General features: G+C 40.0%; 1 protein-coding gene across 2 annotated transcripts in view; it reads right to left on the reverse strand.

Annotated features, from left to right (window-relative positions):
• The window catches only part of LOC125723172 (gamma-aminobutyric acid receptor subunit alpha-2-like), a 76,497-nt gene that overhangs the window by 21,846 nt on the left and 37,081 nt on the right, over positions 1-17,570 (reverse strand). For both annotated transcript variants that reach the window (XM_048999576.1, XM_048999577.1), the window contains one exon: positions 12,741-12,893. In XM_048999576.1, the coding sequence (XP_048855533.1) occupies positions 12,741-12,893 (153 nt within the window). The remainder of the gene's footprint in view (positions 1-12,740; positions 12,894-17,570) is intronic.

Here is a 17,570-nt window from a genome sequence, read left to right on the forward strand (position 1 = left end):
AACAGGGCTAGCGAGTATGCCGGTACATACTAATCCAGCAAAATAATATTATACAGTACATACAAAAACCCCTCGGAAGTGCAAAGCATGTGCTTTCTATCTCTGCCTTCAACCAGACAGGAACTGTTTTGAAGCTTGGCATCTTGATCAGGAGTGCCAATTTGTTGTTCTAATATTCATTTATTGTTTTGTACATTTTATGCACATTTTATTCATGAACATTTAATCTGCTGCATGTTATAAACTGTAAAAAGGCTAGTATTGTGTGTTTTCTTACAGTTTTTTTCAGTTGCTAAGATGGGTAATATCTAGGGTAGTATCTCTTCACATGCCTGATCCATCCTTGGCATTGCTCTGGAGAAATATCCTGACATCCAGCATTCATTGTTTGATCTTGTGTCAATTAACATAATTTGTTTATATTATGTGGTTTGTACAATCTATTTTAGAAAGGGTCTTGATAGTAATTTAGCATGACATATGTCAGTTTTGACTGTTTTACTAGCAGTTTTAGGGTCAGTATGTACTTATGTGCAAAATGGCCTCTGAAAATGTAATGTTGTGAGTGAGACAGGAATCCATGATTTTTGAGGCGTTTAGTCATTGATTGCATTTTGTATCAGAATCAGAATCAGAATGGACTTTATTGCCAAATGTTGAGCAGGTTTACAACATCAGGAAATTGCTGCGGTGTTCAGTGCGATATTATGCAATGTATGAATTGTATGAAAGCAAAGCGAAAATGCTTAACGGTTTACCCCACATAAGCTAATGTTGTGGTGACTGTATGAAGAGTTTTGAGAAAGCAACTTCAGTATTGCAGTATCTGTCTTAGCAATTGAAAAAAACTGTAAAATTCACACTGCCTTTCCAAACTGATTAGTGTGAGGAGCAGTGACAGACATTCCAGACTGATGGGCCATTGACAGTATGCAAAGGTCTGGTGACTCCAAAGTCACTTCAAAGTTGTAACACTTTAGTAATCAAACCTCATACAATTCTTTGAATGTCTCATTCACCTTTGTGTAGCCAGCCCCTATGCTTCAGAGTTCAAAAGTCTTGGCTAGAAATGTTTATAATGTGATTTTTACAATTTGTCAGCACCACTGAAAATAGGTTTTTGAAGAGTGTATGTTTAAAGTAGATTTTAACAAAAAAAATAGAATAATCACATTCTAAATGATCTCAGATTATTTGTGTTGAGTTTGTGCTGAATAAAAGCATTTGTAGCACTTTGGGATAAATGATTTTTAGATAAGTGAAATATTTCTCAGTTTTATCGAATTGCTGAAATATTAAAAATCATTTTGGGAACAAAACTGCATGCCAATTGCCAAAAGTCATTTATCAGTCACTTGTTTGGAGAAACTTTAAACCATGCTCACCTAATTAGATACAACTTGCAGATCTCAGTCACCCTTTTTGCAAAACTCAAAACACATTCTCATTCATCAAAACACATTTTGCGCTATGGTTAACTTTGATGCAAAATAGAAAACACAGGCCACAGAGGTTAAGCGCAGCCAGCACACAGTAGTCATTTAAACACAATGACTCAAAACTGTTCACACACATTTCTAAACATTAAATGCCAAAGAGTGAATAGAACATAGAATATGTGTCATAGGTGAATAGGAGTTGAATTTCGATGTAAAGGTACAAATGGGTCACACAGAGGATTCTTTCTGCATCACCCAACAAGGGATAGCTTGGGTATACCCAGCCCTGAGACATGGTGATGAGGCAGAATGAATATTATTCCATGACTCTGGCTTGGCAGTTGCACAACATTTTATTGTAATATGACTCTCATTTGTTTACTTTTTGGCTTTGTCCTTTACAGTAACTTTTCTGGAGTACTGAATACGGGAAACGTTACATATTAGTTATCAGTCATAACTGTACAGTATACAAATATTTTTGGTAGACGACCATACTTTTTTTTTTACTATAGTGTTATGGTTTCTAATTTACATGCCAACAACAGTTCTGACTGGTAGTGTTTTAACTTTTTTGTGAGTTTAGCTTGAATTTTAGGGTTTGTGCTTAGTGGTTTGATTAAAGGAGAGGAGATTTTAGGAAATGTGTTTTAGCAATTCAGAAAAACTGTAAAATGTTAAGGCATGTCAGACTACAGTACTTTGAAAGTGGATGAGAGGCCTCAGACTCCAAAGGGTCACAGTAAATACTTATTATGCTATGTTTCTTTTATGTTCCTCTTTTTGAGTCTGGTACTATGACAAAAAATTCCCAATCTATCTATCTAGTGCTTCTTCATCATTCCATCCTCTTTGTGCAATGTAGTTATGTAAAGTGCTGTCAGCAAAACAGCATGATACTACCACCACCCTGCTTGACCATTGGTTCAGTGTTCTTAGGTTAAGAAAGCAACCTCACCTTGATCCCCTGCAAACACATCTCTTTTCATTGTGGCCAAGCAGAGAAGTTAATGACACATTCACACATCATTGTGACTGCCCCCCATCCCCACCCCGTGAATATGCAGCCATCAGCAGCCTTTCAGACTGTTAGCCAGACAGAACACACTAAGGAATGTGTCTGTTTTATTCAAGCACAGTACAGAACCATATGTTTTTTTATTTTTCATTTTCCACTCTGTCCACCTTTATTCTCCACAGTCAACCGTATTAACTTTGTTTAGGCCTGTAATTAGTCTGTTACACACATCTTGGGTCACTCTCCTCTCCCAAAATAATTCTATTACTTGGACACGCTGCTGCTTTGTACCTGGTTTGGCCTCCGTGCCTATGAAGTATTTCATCATGTGCTAAACAAGCTCGATGGGCTACTAATCTGTTTTTCATATACCACACTGTCCCTCATTGCTTGACAATATCAATCTTATTACTTTGTTTAGGTCTGTAATTATTATACTGCACACATCGTGGGTCCGTCTCATCTCCAAAAGGGGAAGTAAAATACAAAATTCTAATTTCAACAATAAACTGCTTAAAAATACATTTTGCTAGTTTTAGGCCATCTTTGCCTCACGACAGAAACAATTTCTTAAATTTCACAGGCCATTTATTGCAGTGTAGTCAGTTTATTAATGAAATTGGAATTTTGTCTAAATATAAAGAAATTATATTTGCTTAGATTTTCATTTCTTGTAGTGAATTTAAGATACCTGAAATCAGGTATTGTACCTGATTTCAGGTAAGTCACTTCAGCTTTCATAATCACTGCTCTCCCTGGTGGATGGATAAATCATTGCAAGTACTTTACACACAGAGAGGTAAGGGGTGGATCATGCTGCCCCCCTTGTTCATTACATCATCGTGGGGGATCTCATTATAGTCAAGGTCATACTCAGGACCCAGCAGGGACCTGTCATGGACCAGCCAAGGACCAGCCAAGGCCCCATCATGGAAACAGTGGAAAATTCAAGTGGCTACATCTGTATATCTATCAACTTCAATGATTTTATTTTGATTTAAGCTACAATCGAACATTTTACATTGCTGGAGACAAGGTTGGCATGGTGGTACAGTGGGTAGCACTGTCACCTCACCCTTCTGGGACCAGGGTTTCAGAATCAGGGTTCTGGGTATGTGGAGTCTGCATGTTCTCCCTGTGTCATCGTGGGGTTCCCCCCCCCCCACAATCCAAAAACATGCTCAGATTAACTATCCATCCATCCATTTTCCAAACCGCTTAACTTACTGGGTCATGGGGGGTCCGGAGCCTATCCCGGAAGCAATGGGCACGAGGCAGGGAATAACCCAGGATGGGGGGGGCCAGCCCATTGCAGGGCACACTCACACACCATTCACTCACACATGCACTCCTATGGGCAATTTAGCAACTCCAATTAGCCTCAGCATGTTTTTGGACTGTGGGGGGAAACCGGAGTACCCGGAGGAAACCCTACAATGACATGGGGAGAACATGCAAACTTCACACACATGTAACCCAGGTGGAGACTCGAACCCGGGTCCCAGAGGTGGGAGGCAACAGTCCTAACCACTGCACCACCATGCCGCCCGCTCAGGTTAACTAGAGTCACCAAATTGCCCATAGGTATGAGTGTGTATGAATGTGCCCTGTGCTGGGTTGGTGCCCCATCCTGGGTTGTTCCCCACTTATCATCTGTAACCTCCGGAATGGGCTCCATGACCCTGAACAGAATAAGCGGTTTCACAAAATGGATGGATGTTGGTGGAAATGTATTTTTTCTCTTTTCAATAATTGAGATTAATTATGAATCCAATTTTTTGGCAAGCGCATTAACAAATCTCCAGACAGCATAGTCATAATAACTCAACAGATTTCACTGCAATTATTTTCCATTTTAAATATTTCATATAGCATCGATACAAAATTACCATGTGCATCTGTCTACTATTCAGTTCAGTGGAAAAAAAAACAAGTGATGCGTTTGGCACAAGTTTATTTATATTTGGAAACAAGCTGTAAGAACAATGCAAGTTTCTTGGTAGTCAGACAAAGAGCAGAATTCAGTGTCTAATGTATGGAAGACCTCGGAGTATCAAAAAGCTAAATGGTTATTATGGAATTACTGTGAATTAAGCCAAGTGACTTTAGGAAAAAAGATGAGGAGAAAATAAATAATGATTAAAGCAATTAAAACAAAGACATTTTTTTGGTTACTACACCGGACTGCTTAAATTAAGTCCTTGCTGACTGGGGGATGTAAGATAAGATAAACTATCTGTGCTTAATTGGATGGTGATGTTTAATGTACATCTGACTTCACCATACCATCCGTTGGGCGTAACATGTTGCCAGTGAAGTGTCAGTCACATCTAGGGTCCAGGAACAGTAAAGTGAAACTTCGGATTGTTGGAAAAATGACTTTGGGTGGGGGGCACGTTCAGGTCCTGTGACTGGTGAATGGCCTGCGGCTGTCATTATAAAGGACAACAACCTGAAAGCAAGACTGAGTATCGCCACACAGTTCACGTACACTTAGAAATGCTAATATGTGATTCGTATTTATTCTGGAGCCAAACATTAAATGCGTTTGTTCTGCTTCTCTTTATACTCTTACCATCAAGGAGTTTTGTCAAGTACAAAAGGTGCTCACCTTGCAATTAAAAAATATAATTACCTATAACTTTAAATTTTTACAGGTAAACTTGTTTATTACAATTTCTCCTACAACTTTATCCTGTTAAATATTTGTCATTAATATTTGCTATTAGGAACACAAAAAAGTCTTAATCTTTCATTTGAGTAACCAGATTAAAGCGTATTAGCCTCTAATGATAGAAGGTTAGGTATAGTGATATCCATCCAGCCATTATTCAGGGTCACAGGGGGTCCAGAGCATATTCCAGAGGCTATGGGCACAAGGCAGGGAACAACCCAGGATGAGGGGGCAAGCCCATCACAAGGCACACTCACACACCAGTCACTCACACACCAGTCACTTACACTCCAGTCAGTCACACACCAGTCAGTCACACACCAGTCAGTCACACACCAGTCACTCACACACCAGTCACCCACACACCAGTCACTCACACACCAGTCACTCACACACCAGTCACTCACACACCAGTCACTCACACACCAGTCACTCAAACATGCGCAACTACAGTATGGGCAGTTTGGTAACTCCAGTTAACCTCAGCATGTTTTGGGCAGTAACCTCATGACAACACGTGTGAAAACATGCAAACTCCACAAATGGATCCATGAACGCTGGTCCCAGAGGTGTGAGGCAACAATGCTAACCACCACATCACTCAGTTATAACGATATTACAAGTGAATTCAGTAAAAAGTCAATAAGGAGTATAGAGATCTACATAACCTGTCATCTTAAGTAGCCCTCGTTCCCCTCATTCAGCACAGCTACAGGGATTCATTTTTATCATAAAAAGAAAAAAAGAAAAAAAAAAACCCAAAACAATTTTCCAGGTTTGTTGTGGATTAGATTGCATTATAGGAAAATTAGTTTTCTTTAACCATCTCATCAGTTATTATGGATCAATGAATCAAGAAATGATCAGAGAAAAAAAGACAGTTGCATTTCATGGAGTCTTGCAGCTGTTTATCACGCAAAAGGATCCTTAATCCAGAATGCATGCTCATCAAGGAAAAGGAATGCAACCCATCAACAGAGGAACAATCTGGACTGAGAGAATGAATCTGATTACTATTCCGTTCTTACGATAGCCTGATTTTGTCACTCTGTGCATCAGCACCGCAATAATAAAAGAAATGAAATATTAATAAGGGCATCCATTCTGGATGGAATGATCAGGACTCAGAAAGAAGGAAACAGATGTCATTTATAGCATAAAGAGCATAGGTTTTGTTATGGCCAGCAAGTTGAGCTGGTATATACACAATAGCCCTAAGCATTTTCTTTTTAACACAACAATAAAATGTAGCAAAAGCACAACAGAAAGCAAAAAAGATGGTTACTTTGATCACAAAAACAACAGGCTCAATTCTGATGCACAAAACATCATTGGATCAGAAAGCTGTTTTCAGACTGCAGGAAAACCAAAACAGAAAGTGTTTTGTCATTTTTGGGAATGTTTTGGACAAATATAGATTTGTTTCTGTCGTACACATACAAACTAACTTCAAAGGGCACAATGACCAAACAAAAAGCACACAAGAGATCACTCTGAATGGGAATGACAGGCATGCACACACTATGGCTTTATCAATACTGCAAGACAGAAAGATATCAAATCAGCTCACTTGATATCTTTTATGTTTTAGAGCTTTGAAAATGTATCATCACAGCCCAATGGTCAAAGTGTGAGGACTAACACTGACACTTATCTCGATTCCCATGAAAGCAAGATTGCAAGTTCTAAAAATATAATGATTAAGTGAGCAGTTTCATTTTTCTAAGCAGCCAGTTAAAATTAGAACTATGATGAATATCTGTCTGCAGTGCCAGCATCTTGTAAAGCTTAAAGCTTTAAGAAGACTGTTCTCACGTTTTTTGTTTAATAATTATAAGTCATGCCAAAAAAATTGGGAAATAGTGATATTTTACATTTTGTTACACAACCCTGCTTCTCTAACCTAAAGCTGGAATAAATGCAAGTCATTAGTAGTATGTGACAAAGACAATATACTACAATGTTTAATAAGTGCAACTCCAGATTTGTTTCATGCCTGGGTTTATATTTTCCATTATAATAAAAAGCTAGCTTAAGGACTGTAGTAAAGCACGGCTTTGTCTCTAGGGAATGAGGCCTGATTCATACTATCAGCTGGCTGCATCTGAATTTCTCTACTTCCACATTTCAGACAAAATGGGAATGTTCCGGAATCTACCAACACATTTGCAGTGCCCCGAAGAACTGTGGGGGCGGGACCTTTAAGGCAGAAAGATAATTAGAAAGAACATTTATTCATTATTTTCTTTGTAAAAGTAATGGCAGAAGGATAATTGGATAGAATATTTATGCCGTATTTTCTTAAATGTAAACTTTAAATTTGAGTTTCCAGTGCCAGCACTATGAGTCAATCAGACAAATATTGAGGAAAGATTTTTATTCGGCATTTCGGCAACTGAACACATATTCTGACAATACACATGACACAAAAAATAGTCACTTATTTGCAGCAATTTTTCAGAAGGAAAGATATACAAACATATGCTATTTTATGTCTTCATGGGATCTCTCCATTCATTTCTATCGGCAAAACCCTAATTCTAACAATGATTATCTTAACCCCTACCTGGCCCTAACCTCACATCAACATCAAAATAACAGGTTTTTATTACATTGTGGGGAACATTTGGTCCCCACAATGTAATATAGACATAATCCACCCACCCAAACACACACACATTTATGTATATATTTAGGAGGTGGTAGACTGGCTTTGGGCTATACTGTTGCTGAGCTGGTGGTTATCTGGGTCTTTGGTTCATCTGAGACTGAGACTGATTGAAATGGCTCTCTGAGTTGGAAGTCTGTGCCAGTATGCAGAAGGTTGCTGGCTTGAATCCCGTGACTGGCAGCATAATCACTGCGGGGCCCTTGAGCGAGGCCCTTTGCCCTAAAAACTGCTCTAGGGGTACTTTATAAATGGATGACCCTGTGCTCTGACCCAGGGCATTGCTTGGACGTGTGTTTGTGCGCATGAAATAAGAGACCAGGATGGGATATGTGAAAAGTAAAAAAAAATCCTATGCAATTACACAAATGGCGAATAAGCATGTTATCAATTTCTCCCTCCATCTATCTTCCAATCATTTTTCCAGTACAAAATAATAGCGAAATTGGAGCCAGTCCCAAGCAGCATAATGCTCAAGACACCCTGGAAGAAATGCTAGTCTATTGTGTAACACATGGTCTCGTGCCACATAGGCTGCTGCCTAGGGTGACATCTTCTGAGCAGATGCTGACTTGTCAGCCAGTTTCAGTTTATCTCGGATGACGCTCGCTTAGGATGCCACATCAGATAGGACTGATACTGCCGCAGCATGATTCACATGATTTAAACATCAATCTAAATGCATTAACTTAAAGCCCACTTTTATTTTCCAATCTACTACCGATCTTTCAACCTCATATCTGCTACAAGTTTGCAGGGGGACCTTGACCGTATCCTGGGAAGAAAAGGACACAAGACAACACTCTGAATGGGAATGACAGCCATGCACACACTATGGGCAATTGAGAGATGCCAGTTCACCCAACTGCATGGCACTGGAACCATGTGACATGAGGGGAACATGCAAACTCTGGGTAAAAAGATCATAACCCTGGAGGTCTAAGGCAACTGTGGTACCTGCTGAGCCTCCGTTCTGCCCACACATCATAAACCATCATATTTGTGATTCATCACATGTGTTATGTACCAAGTTCCTTCACAGAATTAACCATCTCAAGCACTATGATCTGACTCAACCTGTGATTCTCCTATTGCATTTTACTTAAAAATGGTTAATTAAGGTAGTTGGCCAATGGCTGCCAGGGTGTTCAGTTCTATTGTGAAATTGTGTTTATACACGTCTGTCTTTACTATTGCCATTATATTAGTGCTGTATTTTTTACTTTTGGTTGGCTTATGCGGCACGTCCACAAAGCTACTGGACTTCTCAGAAGTGTGAGATCAAAATGAATCTTTTACAGTAAGCTATTAATAAAAAAACATAGAAAAGCCAACAGATGATAGTCATTGGGAAGGCAGTGACCTATCCAGTTCCTACTATCCCAAACAGTTGTGATGACAGCAATCCCAACTTTTCTAATCACAATTTCCTTTGATTCGTTTGCCTCCCCTCAGCACAACACAAACTTCCTTACCAAACGATTGCTTTTGAAAGCACCTGTACTCTTCCTAACCTCCCTTCAATCCCCAGAGGTGTGAATATGCACACACAGACCACAGTGACCTCACTGGGATAGGCCCCAGAGAGACACATTATTCACACTTGGAAATCATGAGGGGAAGAGAAAGGGAGTGAGGGTAGATTCAGTGGGACAGGGCTCGGAGGGCCAGGTACGGGGGTCCTGCAGCAGCTGACGCCAGGTTTATCTACAGCAAGGTGGGTGTGAGGGAGATAAATAGCAGTGATGTTGTCCAAAGGGAAGGAAGAGAGAAAAACAACATGCGATTGCCCACAGCCACCAGACGGTTGCTCGGCAGTTACTCCAGCGCCAATTTCAGAAGCGTGCGGCAGCAGCTACCACCATCAGTTATCTCCAGGTGCCGTGACTTATGGGCAAGGTCTTCACAGCCCTGTGCTGACCAGCTGTCTGAACCCGGATGTGGCCGCTCTCTGTTGTGCTGTCCTTTCCGCATGGCCACCTCAGCTGGCTGGAATGCTCCAAACTGTTGGCACATTGCATCTTGCGGAATGAAACGAGGGCACCACCACTTCCTTCTATAGTCCTCCAGCTGGATGTTGGCCCCGTGTTACCTGACAAATGTCTTCATTCATGCAGGTGAGGGGCAGCCAGTCTTCTGGGACATGCCCTAGGGGTAGGATGTGAGCCTGGGCCGGCATGATGATGCTTCTCAAGTCCATCACTGCATAGTCCATCACTCCAGGATTTCCCTGGAGCTTGACCCAAGTTCTTGGGGGAGCACGATCTGCCACTGCAGGATGCATCCAACTAGCCAAGCTTTAGGTTTCTAGGAGCTGATCTAAAGCTTGGATCCGTTGGCAGTGCTTCATTAGGCACTTTTCACCCTAAAGTTCAGGAACTTTTTTCATTAAAGCTTTTCGTGTAACTGAGTTCCAAACCTGTATTTTAGAATATTCAGAAAATCATCTCACACCCACTGACCAGATCCACTGGCCTACGCAATGTTCCCGGGGAATCCCAAAAAGGTTCATACTTTCAGATTCATTGGGTTCACAAGAGAACTTCTGCAGCTTCAAAATAATTCCATCTGCATCATGTTTGTTCCACTACTTCTTTCTCTTTTTGCTGCACCTCTGTGTAATTTCCAAGGTAGCACTGTTGCTTGTGGTCACCCTATCAACAAAGTTCACCATTATAAGCCCCACCCCAGTAATTCCTGGTCAGTATAAAAGTACCAGACCCAGAGAATGAACTTCCTTCCAGGAATTACAACTGGGCTGAGTTCCTGTGGTAGGAAATATGACAGAATTTCCTGGTTCCTGAAAAAGTTCCTGCAATGGGAACGCGTCTTTTGTGGGATTGCTCATGAACCCTATGCTCCATGGTAGTGGTTCCCTTTAAGACCCTGGTAGATGTGTTTCAGCTGGTACAATCAGTCACCTCCTGTGGTTCCGAGTTCTGCAGCTCTTTGCAGTATCCATAACACAAGCTCTACGGTTTCGACATGTGGCTGTGGTCTGTCATTTGGGAGAGTGAGCATATATGGGGTCCAGAGGTGTCATTGTAACACAAAGAAAAAAAATCTTTTGTTCATTTCCAAGCCTCTGTAGTTCGTTCATTGTCCAAACACCAGACAGTTTTCAAAAGGCACAAAATTGTGCTGTCGCTTGCCAAGTAAAGTCCTAAATGCGATCAAAGACTCCTGCACCCTTGCCATCTGGAGAACAACATTGTGGTATTAAAGATAGCTGGCTTCATTCTATTCAAGAATGACCATGATAAGTTCAGACTTATTATTGCATAAACAATGAGAATGACCTCAACTCTGGTTGGTCACTTCAACTTTTACAGTGTTTTTATGAATATAGGACATTGTTACTGCTTATATTTTACTGTCTTTGGGTAAGCAGGAAGGGAATGGTGTCTGATATCATCTAACCTAGTTTATGCTCCCGTAACATTGATAGCCACTCACGTATACGGCAGCATATTATACAGAGTGAATATTTCCCATTTTCTGCGGGACGCAGCAAAATACACTAATCCTCTCCCCCCTGAAGTGTAACTGACAGAAATGAGGCACTATCGTTTACCACAGCATCTGTCACAATCTGAAAGATAAATGAGCTTATTATAAAGATAAATACAGTTGAAGCTTGCTTTTTTGCATTATCTTTGGTGAAATAAAGAAATATAAAAAATAGTGAGATCTTGTCAATGAGAGAAACCTACTGTGGTCCCCTTATGAACGCGCCCCCCCTCCCAAAATACCCAATTTAGCATAATATGGATTATTCTCCATCTCATTAGTTGTGCAAATATATGCATAGTGTACTGAACAATTTTGCTCTTAGTCTAGATGTCAGGAACAAATTAAAACTGCAGGAAAGTGGAAAAGGTTCAGTCTACCTGGTCTGATGGCTTAGAAACTAAATCTTTCTGCTTTTTTCTTTCAGATGCCACTTGTCACCAACAGTATTCTAGCCTCCTTACAATTTGAAGGTAAGATACTGATGATCATTGATACTGATATCCCATGATCAAAGTGTCATTTGGGATCAACTATAAGTGTCTTATTGTGCAATCTGTACACAGAAAAAAGCCAGTTCAACAACAACCTAGAATATTGGAAAACATCAACAACAACAACAGCAAAAATAATATACTTGTTTATTTGTCTTGCTCTTGAAATATGTAATTATTATAAATATGTAGTTATTATAATATTAAAGGAACCGATTAAATAAATATATTTATTTAATTGATATAAATTATATTCTTACAGAATTAGTGGAAGGTTAAAACTGCATGAGGTAAAAGTATCATCAGAAATGTAAAATTCATATTGATCTGTGGACAAATAGCTTAACTGCAGAGGCTTCTGGTGACAAGCTTGACTGCTCATACTGCATGTGCACATACTCATAAAGTGCATCCAGAAAGTATTCACAGCGCATCCGGAAAGTATTCCTGATTCCACTGATCATAAGAACATAAGAACATAAGAACTATACAAACGAGAGGAGGCCATTCGACCCATCAAGCTCGCTTGGGGAGAACTAAACTAATAGCTCAGAGTTGTTAAAATCTTATCTAGCTCTGATTTAAAGGAACCCAAGGATTCAGCTTGCACTACGTTATCAGGAAGACTATTCCATACTCTGACTACGCGCTGTGTAAAGAAGTGCTTCCTTAAATCCAGTTTGAAATGTTCTCCCGCTAATTTCCACCTATGGCCTTCCTTGAGATGTTTCTGCAGCTTAATTGGAGTCCACCTGTGCTACATTTGGTTGATTGGACATGATTTGGAAAGGCACCCACCTGTCTATATAAGGTAATTGTCTGTAGATTGATAGTGCATGCCAGAGTACAAACCAAGCATGAAGTCAAAGGAATTGTCTGTAGACCTTCGAGACAGGATTGTGAACTTTGTGAACCCCTATAACCTCACGAAACTCACCAAAGACGGTCCTGGCAGGCACAGACTCCCTGTTGAGCCAGAAGGAGACCTGGGACAGGATCACAGTCATGATGCACGGCAGGTAGGTCTGGATCACGAAGTAACCGATCTTACGCTTCAGGTGGAAGTGAGCTGTCATGACAGTGTATTCTCCTGGAGAAGAAGGGAGGGGATGGAGAGGGAATGAGTGGGGCTGAGAGAGAATCGCACGGAGACTGAGACATGGGACAAAATGCTGGAAACTTACTTGTGTGCCTAAAGTCATTTACTGCAGCAGCTTCAGCTACTGATGGGTGAAATTACTCTTTGAAACCTACAATGGATGACATAATTGCACACTGCCAGTCGCTGGCTGGTTTAACTCACATCAAATTTCTGATTGCGTAAATCCAGGTGGTTACTGATACTGTACTAATACTCTCACCCATTGCACATTTCAAAGCCTCATTGTCTCACATGTGCCAGTATTTAAAGTTAAGATGATGTGATTCCTGTGTCTCATTAGATTTTTCTAGGACTTTTTGCTGCTGTTTCAAATCCCTTGTTAGTATCGATATAACTATAATGGTAATTGCAATTTGATCACATCATAATTGTTTATTAAAAGTTGCCCCAGAGAGAAACTGTACAACTGTATTTTTTATCTCCCTGTATTGCGTTACACAATATATATTCTGTTGGAATTCTACTATAATATATATGACATATTAATATATGACAACTCCACTGCTCTGCACTAAGATACAGATGGATGGATAAAATGTGACCATTATTATGAGTCACAGATCCAGCGCATATTAAACTGGTTTGATCCTAACTATATGATCTATACAACAGATCAGAAGTGAGGCAGCTGGTGCTTGAGAAGCGCATTCTTCCTTAGTCATGCCCAAAACTGAGTTTAAAAGTTAATGAGATGTGTTTGCTGCTTCTCTCAGCTTAGCAGCTGACCTGCAGGTCAGTGACATCGTGTGGTGAAAGACAAAGGGGTTTTAGTCATGTTAGATCCTGTTTAGCATGATAATTTGTTCATCAATTCGGTTCCCTTCCCTGTCCAAAATGTAATGGAAAGAGAGCACGCCTCAGGCTTGAGTTGTTCTTACAAAAACATTGGTCATACTAGGTGCTCCTCCCATGTTGTCCAACCTCTATCTTTAGCCTTCTACACTAGGCTTGGGCAGTATCTAATTTTTAAAACTGTCACAGCATCCATACGTCATACCGTGGTATATATCATTTTGATGTTATTTTCAAAAGCACGGCTATTCTGGTATTTTAGTGCGCGGTTCAGTCTGTACAAGAAATTTCCTACACTTTACATCCTACACTTACGCTGCTTCTCCAAAAATCCTTATCAAAATCCCAAATTTAGGTGACATATCTCTTTCATGTGTCATCACTTACTAGGGCTAAATGACATGATTAACATTTTGCCAAGTTCCCCATAATACATTCTGCTGGCTGACTACTGGACTGCTACAAATAAAATCTGCCGAGCAGGAGGGTGGAAACAAGAAAAAAATATCAACTGTATTTAGAATATTTAGAAAATCATCTTGTGCTCCACCCTTTCAGGCCCACTGACCAATACAATGTTCCTTTGGAGTTTGAAAAAGATCCATACTTTCCGACTGTCACTGTTCAGAATATGGCTTCTGCAGCCAACCTTTCCATCCTCTACTGCCACCTAGCACTGCTGCTTCAATTTGGGGGTGATTTGTCTTGGGCATATCAGGTATAGATTTTAATCCATATAATGTTTTTGTGAAGTGGTAATAAGATCCACCAAAGATCAATAACAGTAAATAGAGTAATAAAATCAGAATGATCCTTTTCACAAGGTCAAGCACCTTTTACAGCCACCCTTCACTTTGCTGCCACTAAGAGGCAATGCTTCAATTTTGGTGCAATTTTCTTCAAAATGAAATAAGGTGTAGATCTTCATTCATATAATATTTGTTGTGTTGCAGTAATATGATCCATAAAATACTTTTTAAGTTATCACACACAAGGTCAAATGTCAAAACAGCCCATCTCATTGTTATGAGTGCGGCTTCAATTTTGGTGTGATATGTCTCAATTTAATCACTTCCAATTTGTCACCCAGGCTTTGTCTCTGCTTTGTTTGAAAAAGAGAAGCCAACAACTCTGAGGTACTGCATTGATGAAAATTGTCTATGAGATGGACAAACTGTCTCAAAACCACATGTTCTACGTCTGCAACAGATTACACATATAAACCTAAAAAAGCTGTCACAAATCTATTAAGAATCTTCATACTGTTTGAATTGAGGTATGGGAACATTCAAAGTGGGCATCTGGAAAAGTCAGTCTGTCATACTGTACAGACAAATTAAGTGAAAATTTAGGAACCACTGGGAGACACAAACTCATAAAAGCAGAATTGCTCAAATACAGCAGGTAACAGGTTCACTTGGCTTTCAAATAAAGGAAATCCTACTCATTGTGGAAATGCTCTTTTACTAAATGTATCTTTTCTGTAGCATCATACATAGTTACAAAATAAAAAACTTAAATCATAGTAAGCAGTGCCTGCTCACACCCTCATACTGCATACCATGACTTGCTCATTAGTATTCATATCTATGCTCATTTCTACACTGTGCACTCAGAATAAACCTACAGAGCGACCACAAATTATTGTACCCTGTAGTACTTCTTCCTAAAACCATAAACCATAAAATTACCTGAATGTGCCACTGTAGTTTGTTTAATGGGGTTGAAAATTTCTACCTACTCACTGGATAAATGTAATAATCCAATACAAGCTCTGTTGCAGTGATTTGAGAATGCAGAGATGTCTTTGAGAGACCACTCGCAATGTATCCTGAATGGGACCTGATTATAAAAATTGCAGCCATTATCACTAAGGTGCTTCCATCAAAAGCTGTACTCAAATGTGCTGACAAGACAAGTTTTTCCAATACACGTTCTCTTTCGAGTTTCACTGTATCTTACACAGCACTTAGTGATCTTCAGTTTGATGGCTTGTTAAATTATCAAGGAATTTGTTTTCATGATTTTATATTTGACTTGTACATCATAAATAATGTAAACTTTAATCAACTCAATTTAAAGTAAAATACAGCAATATTAAGTCAAAAGTCAATCCTGCCATATGCACAGATCAGACGGAGAACTGAAATCACTTTACTCTCAGACCCTAAGATGAGTGCACTAAGAACGACAAGCAAACCAGACTTCCAAGACAGATGACCAAGACAGATACAGATATTCAAAAATAAAATTAAACTAAATTAAACACTTTGTGGAAAAGACAATAAGGCAGTGCAAACAGTGGATTCACAGTTTTCTAGTTTTACGGTCTTTGTTGTCGGTAAGTCAGCAAAGTAAAGTGGCTATTGCTGGATAGCAGGTGGATGATTAACTACTTAGATAAAAAAGTTTGACTTACATACTTTATACATACAGTAATTTACCATTTGCAGTGCCAGTGCTTGCCATCCAGCTAGTTTCCCCACCTTCGGTCCTGTGCAGCCTGTGACTGGCTACAGGCCGCCCCCAAGATGCTGCACTGGACAAGCAACTGGAGATGGTTTTTCGTATCAAAATTCTTATAGCTTGGCTGGAACTTCGGCCACCAATCAGAAGTTGCAACAGTGAAGCCTTCAGAAGTGATTTCATTGGCCCTACATTGCATGAAACAGGAGTTGCCTAGTTTTGGAAATGTCGGCCGTAGAAATGTCGGCGTTCTCATTTCATATAATGGGACTGAATGGCATTCCTTCTGCAGTGATTAAAGCACCAGAAAATACATTTGAAAAATCCAACAGCAACGTCTCTTACCAGAAATCATTACCCAAGAAAATCCATAGACTTTGTTTAGTTTAGTGTAGGAACCATTTTCTTCTACCAAACTCCAGGTACCAATCCTGTCACTGCACAGAGGAAAGTGCCAGGGTGTTTGTGCTCTATCATAAATTTCCTGATATTCTCATTTTCTCTGATGCACTGACATAAGAAAGCCTAGTGCTTAAGCCCTGCTACATTAAATTTCTTAAATCTACCTATTCTATCATTTAGTCGAATACAAATTCTCTACCCAATTACCAAGTAATTACTACTTACATCAAATCATCCAATCACACCCAGTCACCCAGCCACAGTACAGCTGTAGCATAGTTTTTACCCAAATTAATTGTGAAACACTCCACCCCTCTGTCACGATGCGGCTGGTGTTACCTATAAAGCCCCTTAATCCTCGAGTCACCGGGAAATTGGCAGGCATCCTCAACAGTAATTAATTAATTTTTGCACAGCTGGTAGGGCAACTAACTGCACATTTACATTTATTTATTTAGCAGAAAATCACACAAGGCAGACAGTGCATTATAAGCATAATGATGTATGAAATATCACTTCAACCCATGGCCTACAGGCCAATCCGGGCTCTGACTATATTTTGTCAGACCCTTTGATTAATTTTGACAATCAAATTTGATATGTATTTTTGGCCAAGAACACTCACAGTTGTATTTAGTCCTCTATGTCGCACCCCTAATGACTTCAGGTTCTGCGTGAACTGCTCACTGCTACTTTTGAGACGATGATTGGACTCCTTTGGTACTGTGTCTCTTTGGAGAATCCCTGGGTACCACTGGTTTGACTTTGTGTTGAATGAGTGGTTGCTAGAGGAGTCCTGAATGAGGCACATTACCTGCACTGTGAGGGAGCGTCAGTTACGGCACTACGGTCATGTGGCGCGTTTCCCTGAGGGTGATCCAGCTCGCAGGATCCTCATTGCTGAGGAGCCAAGGGGCTGGACCAGGCCGAGGGGACGCCCACGTA

The sequence above is a fragment of the Brienomyrus brachyistius genome, unplaced genomic scaffold (assembly GCF_023856365.1).
Source record: "Brienomyrus brachyistius isolate T26 unplaced genomic scaffold, BBRACH_0.4 scaffold46, whole genome shotgun sequence".
In the NCBI taxonomy this organism is placed as follows: domain Eukaryota; kingdom Metazoa; phylum Chordata; class Actinopteri; order Osteoglossiformes; family Mormyridae; genus Brienomyrus; species Brienomyrus brachyistius.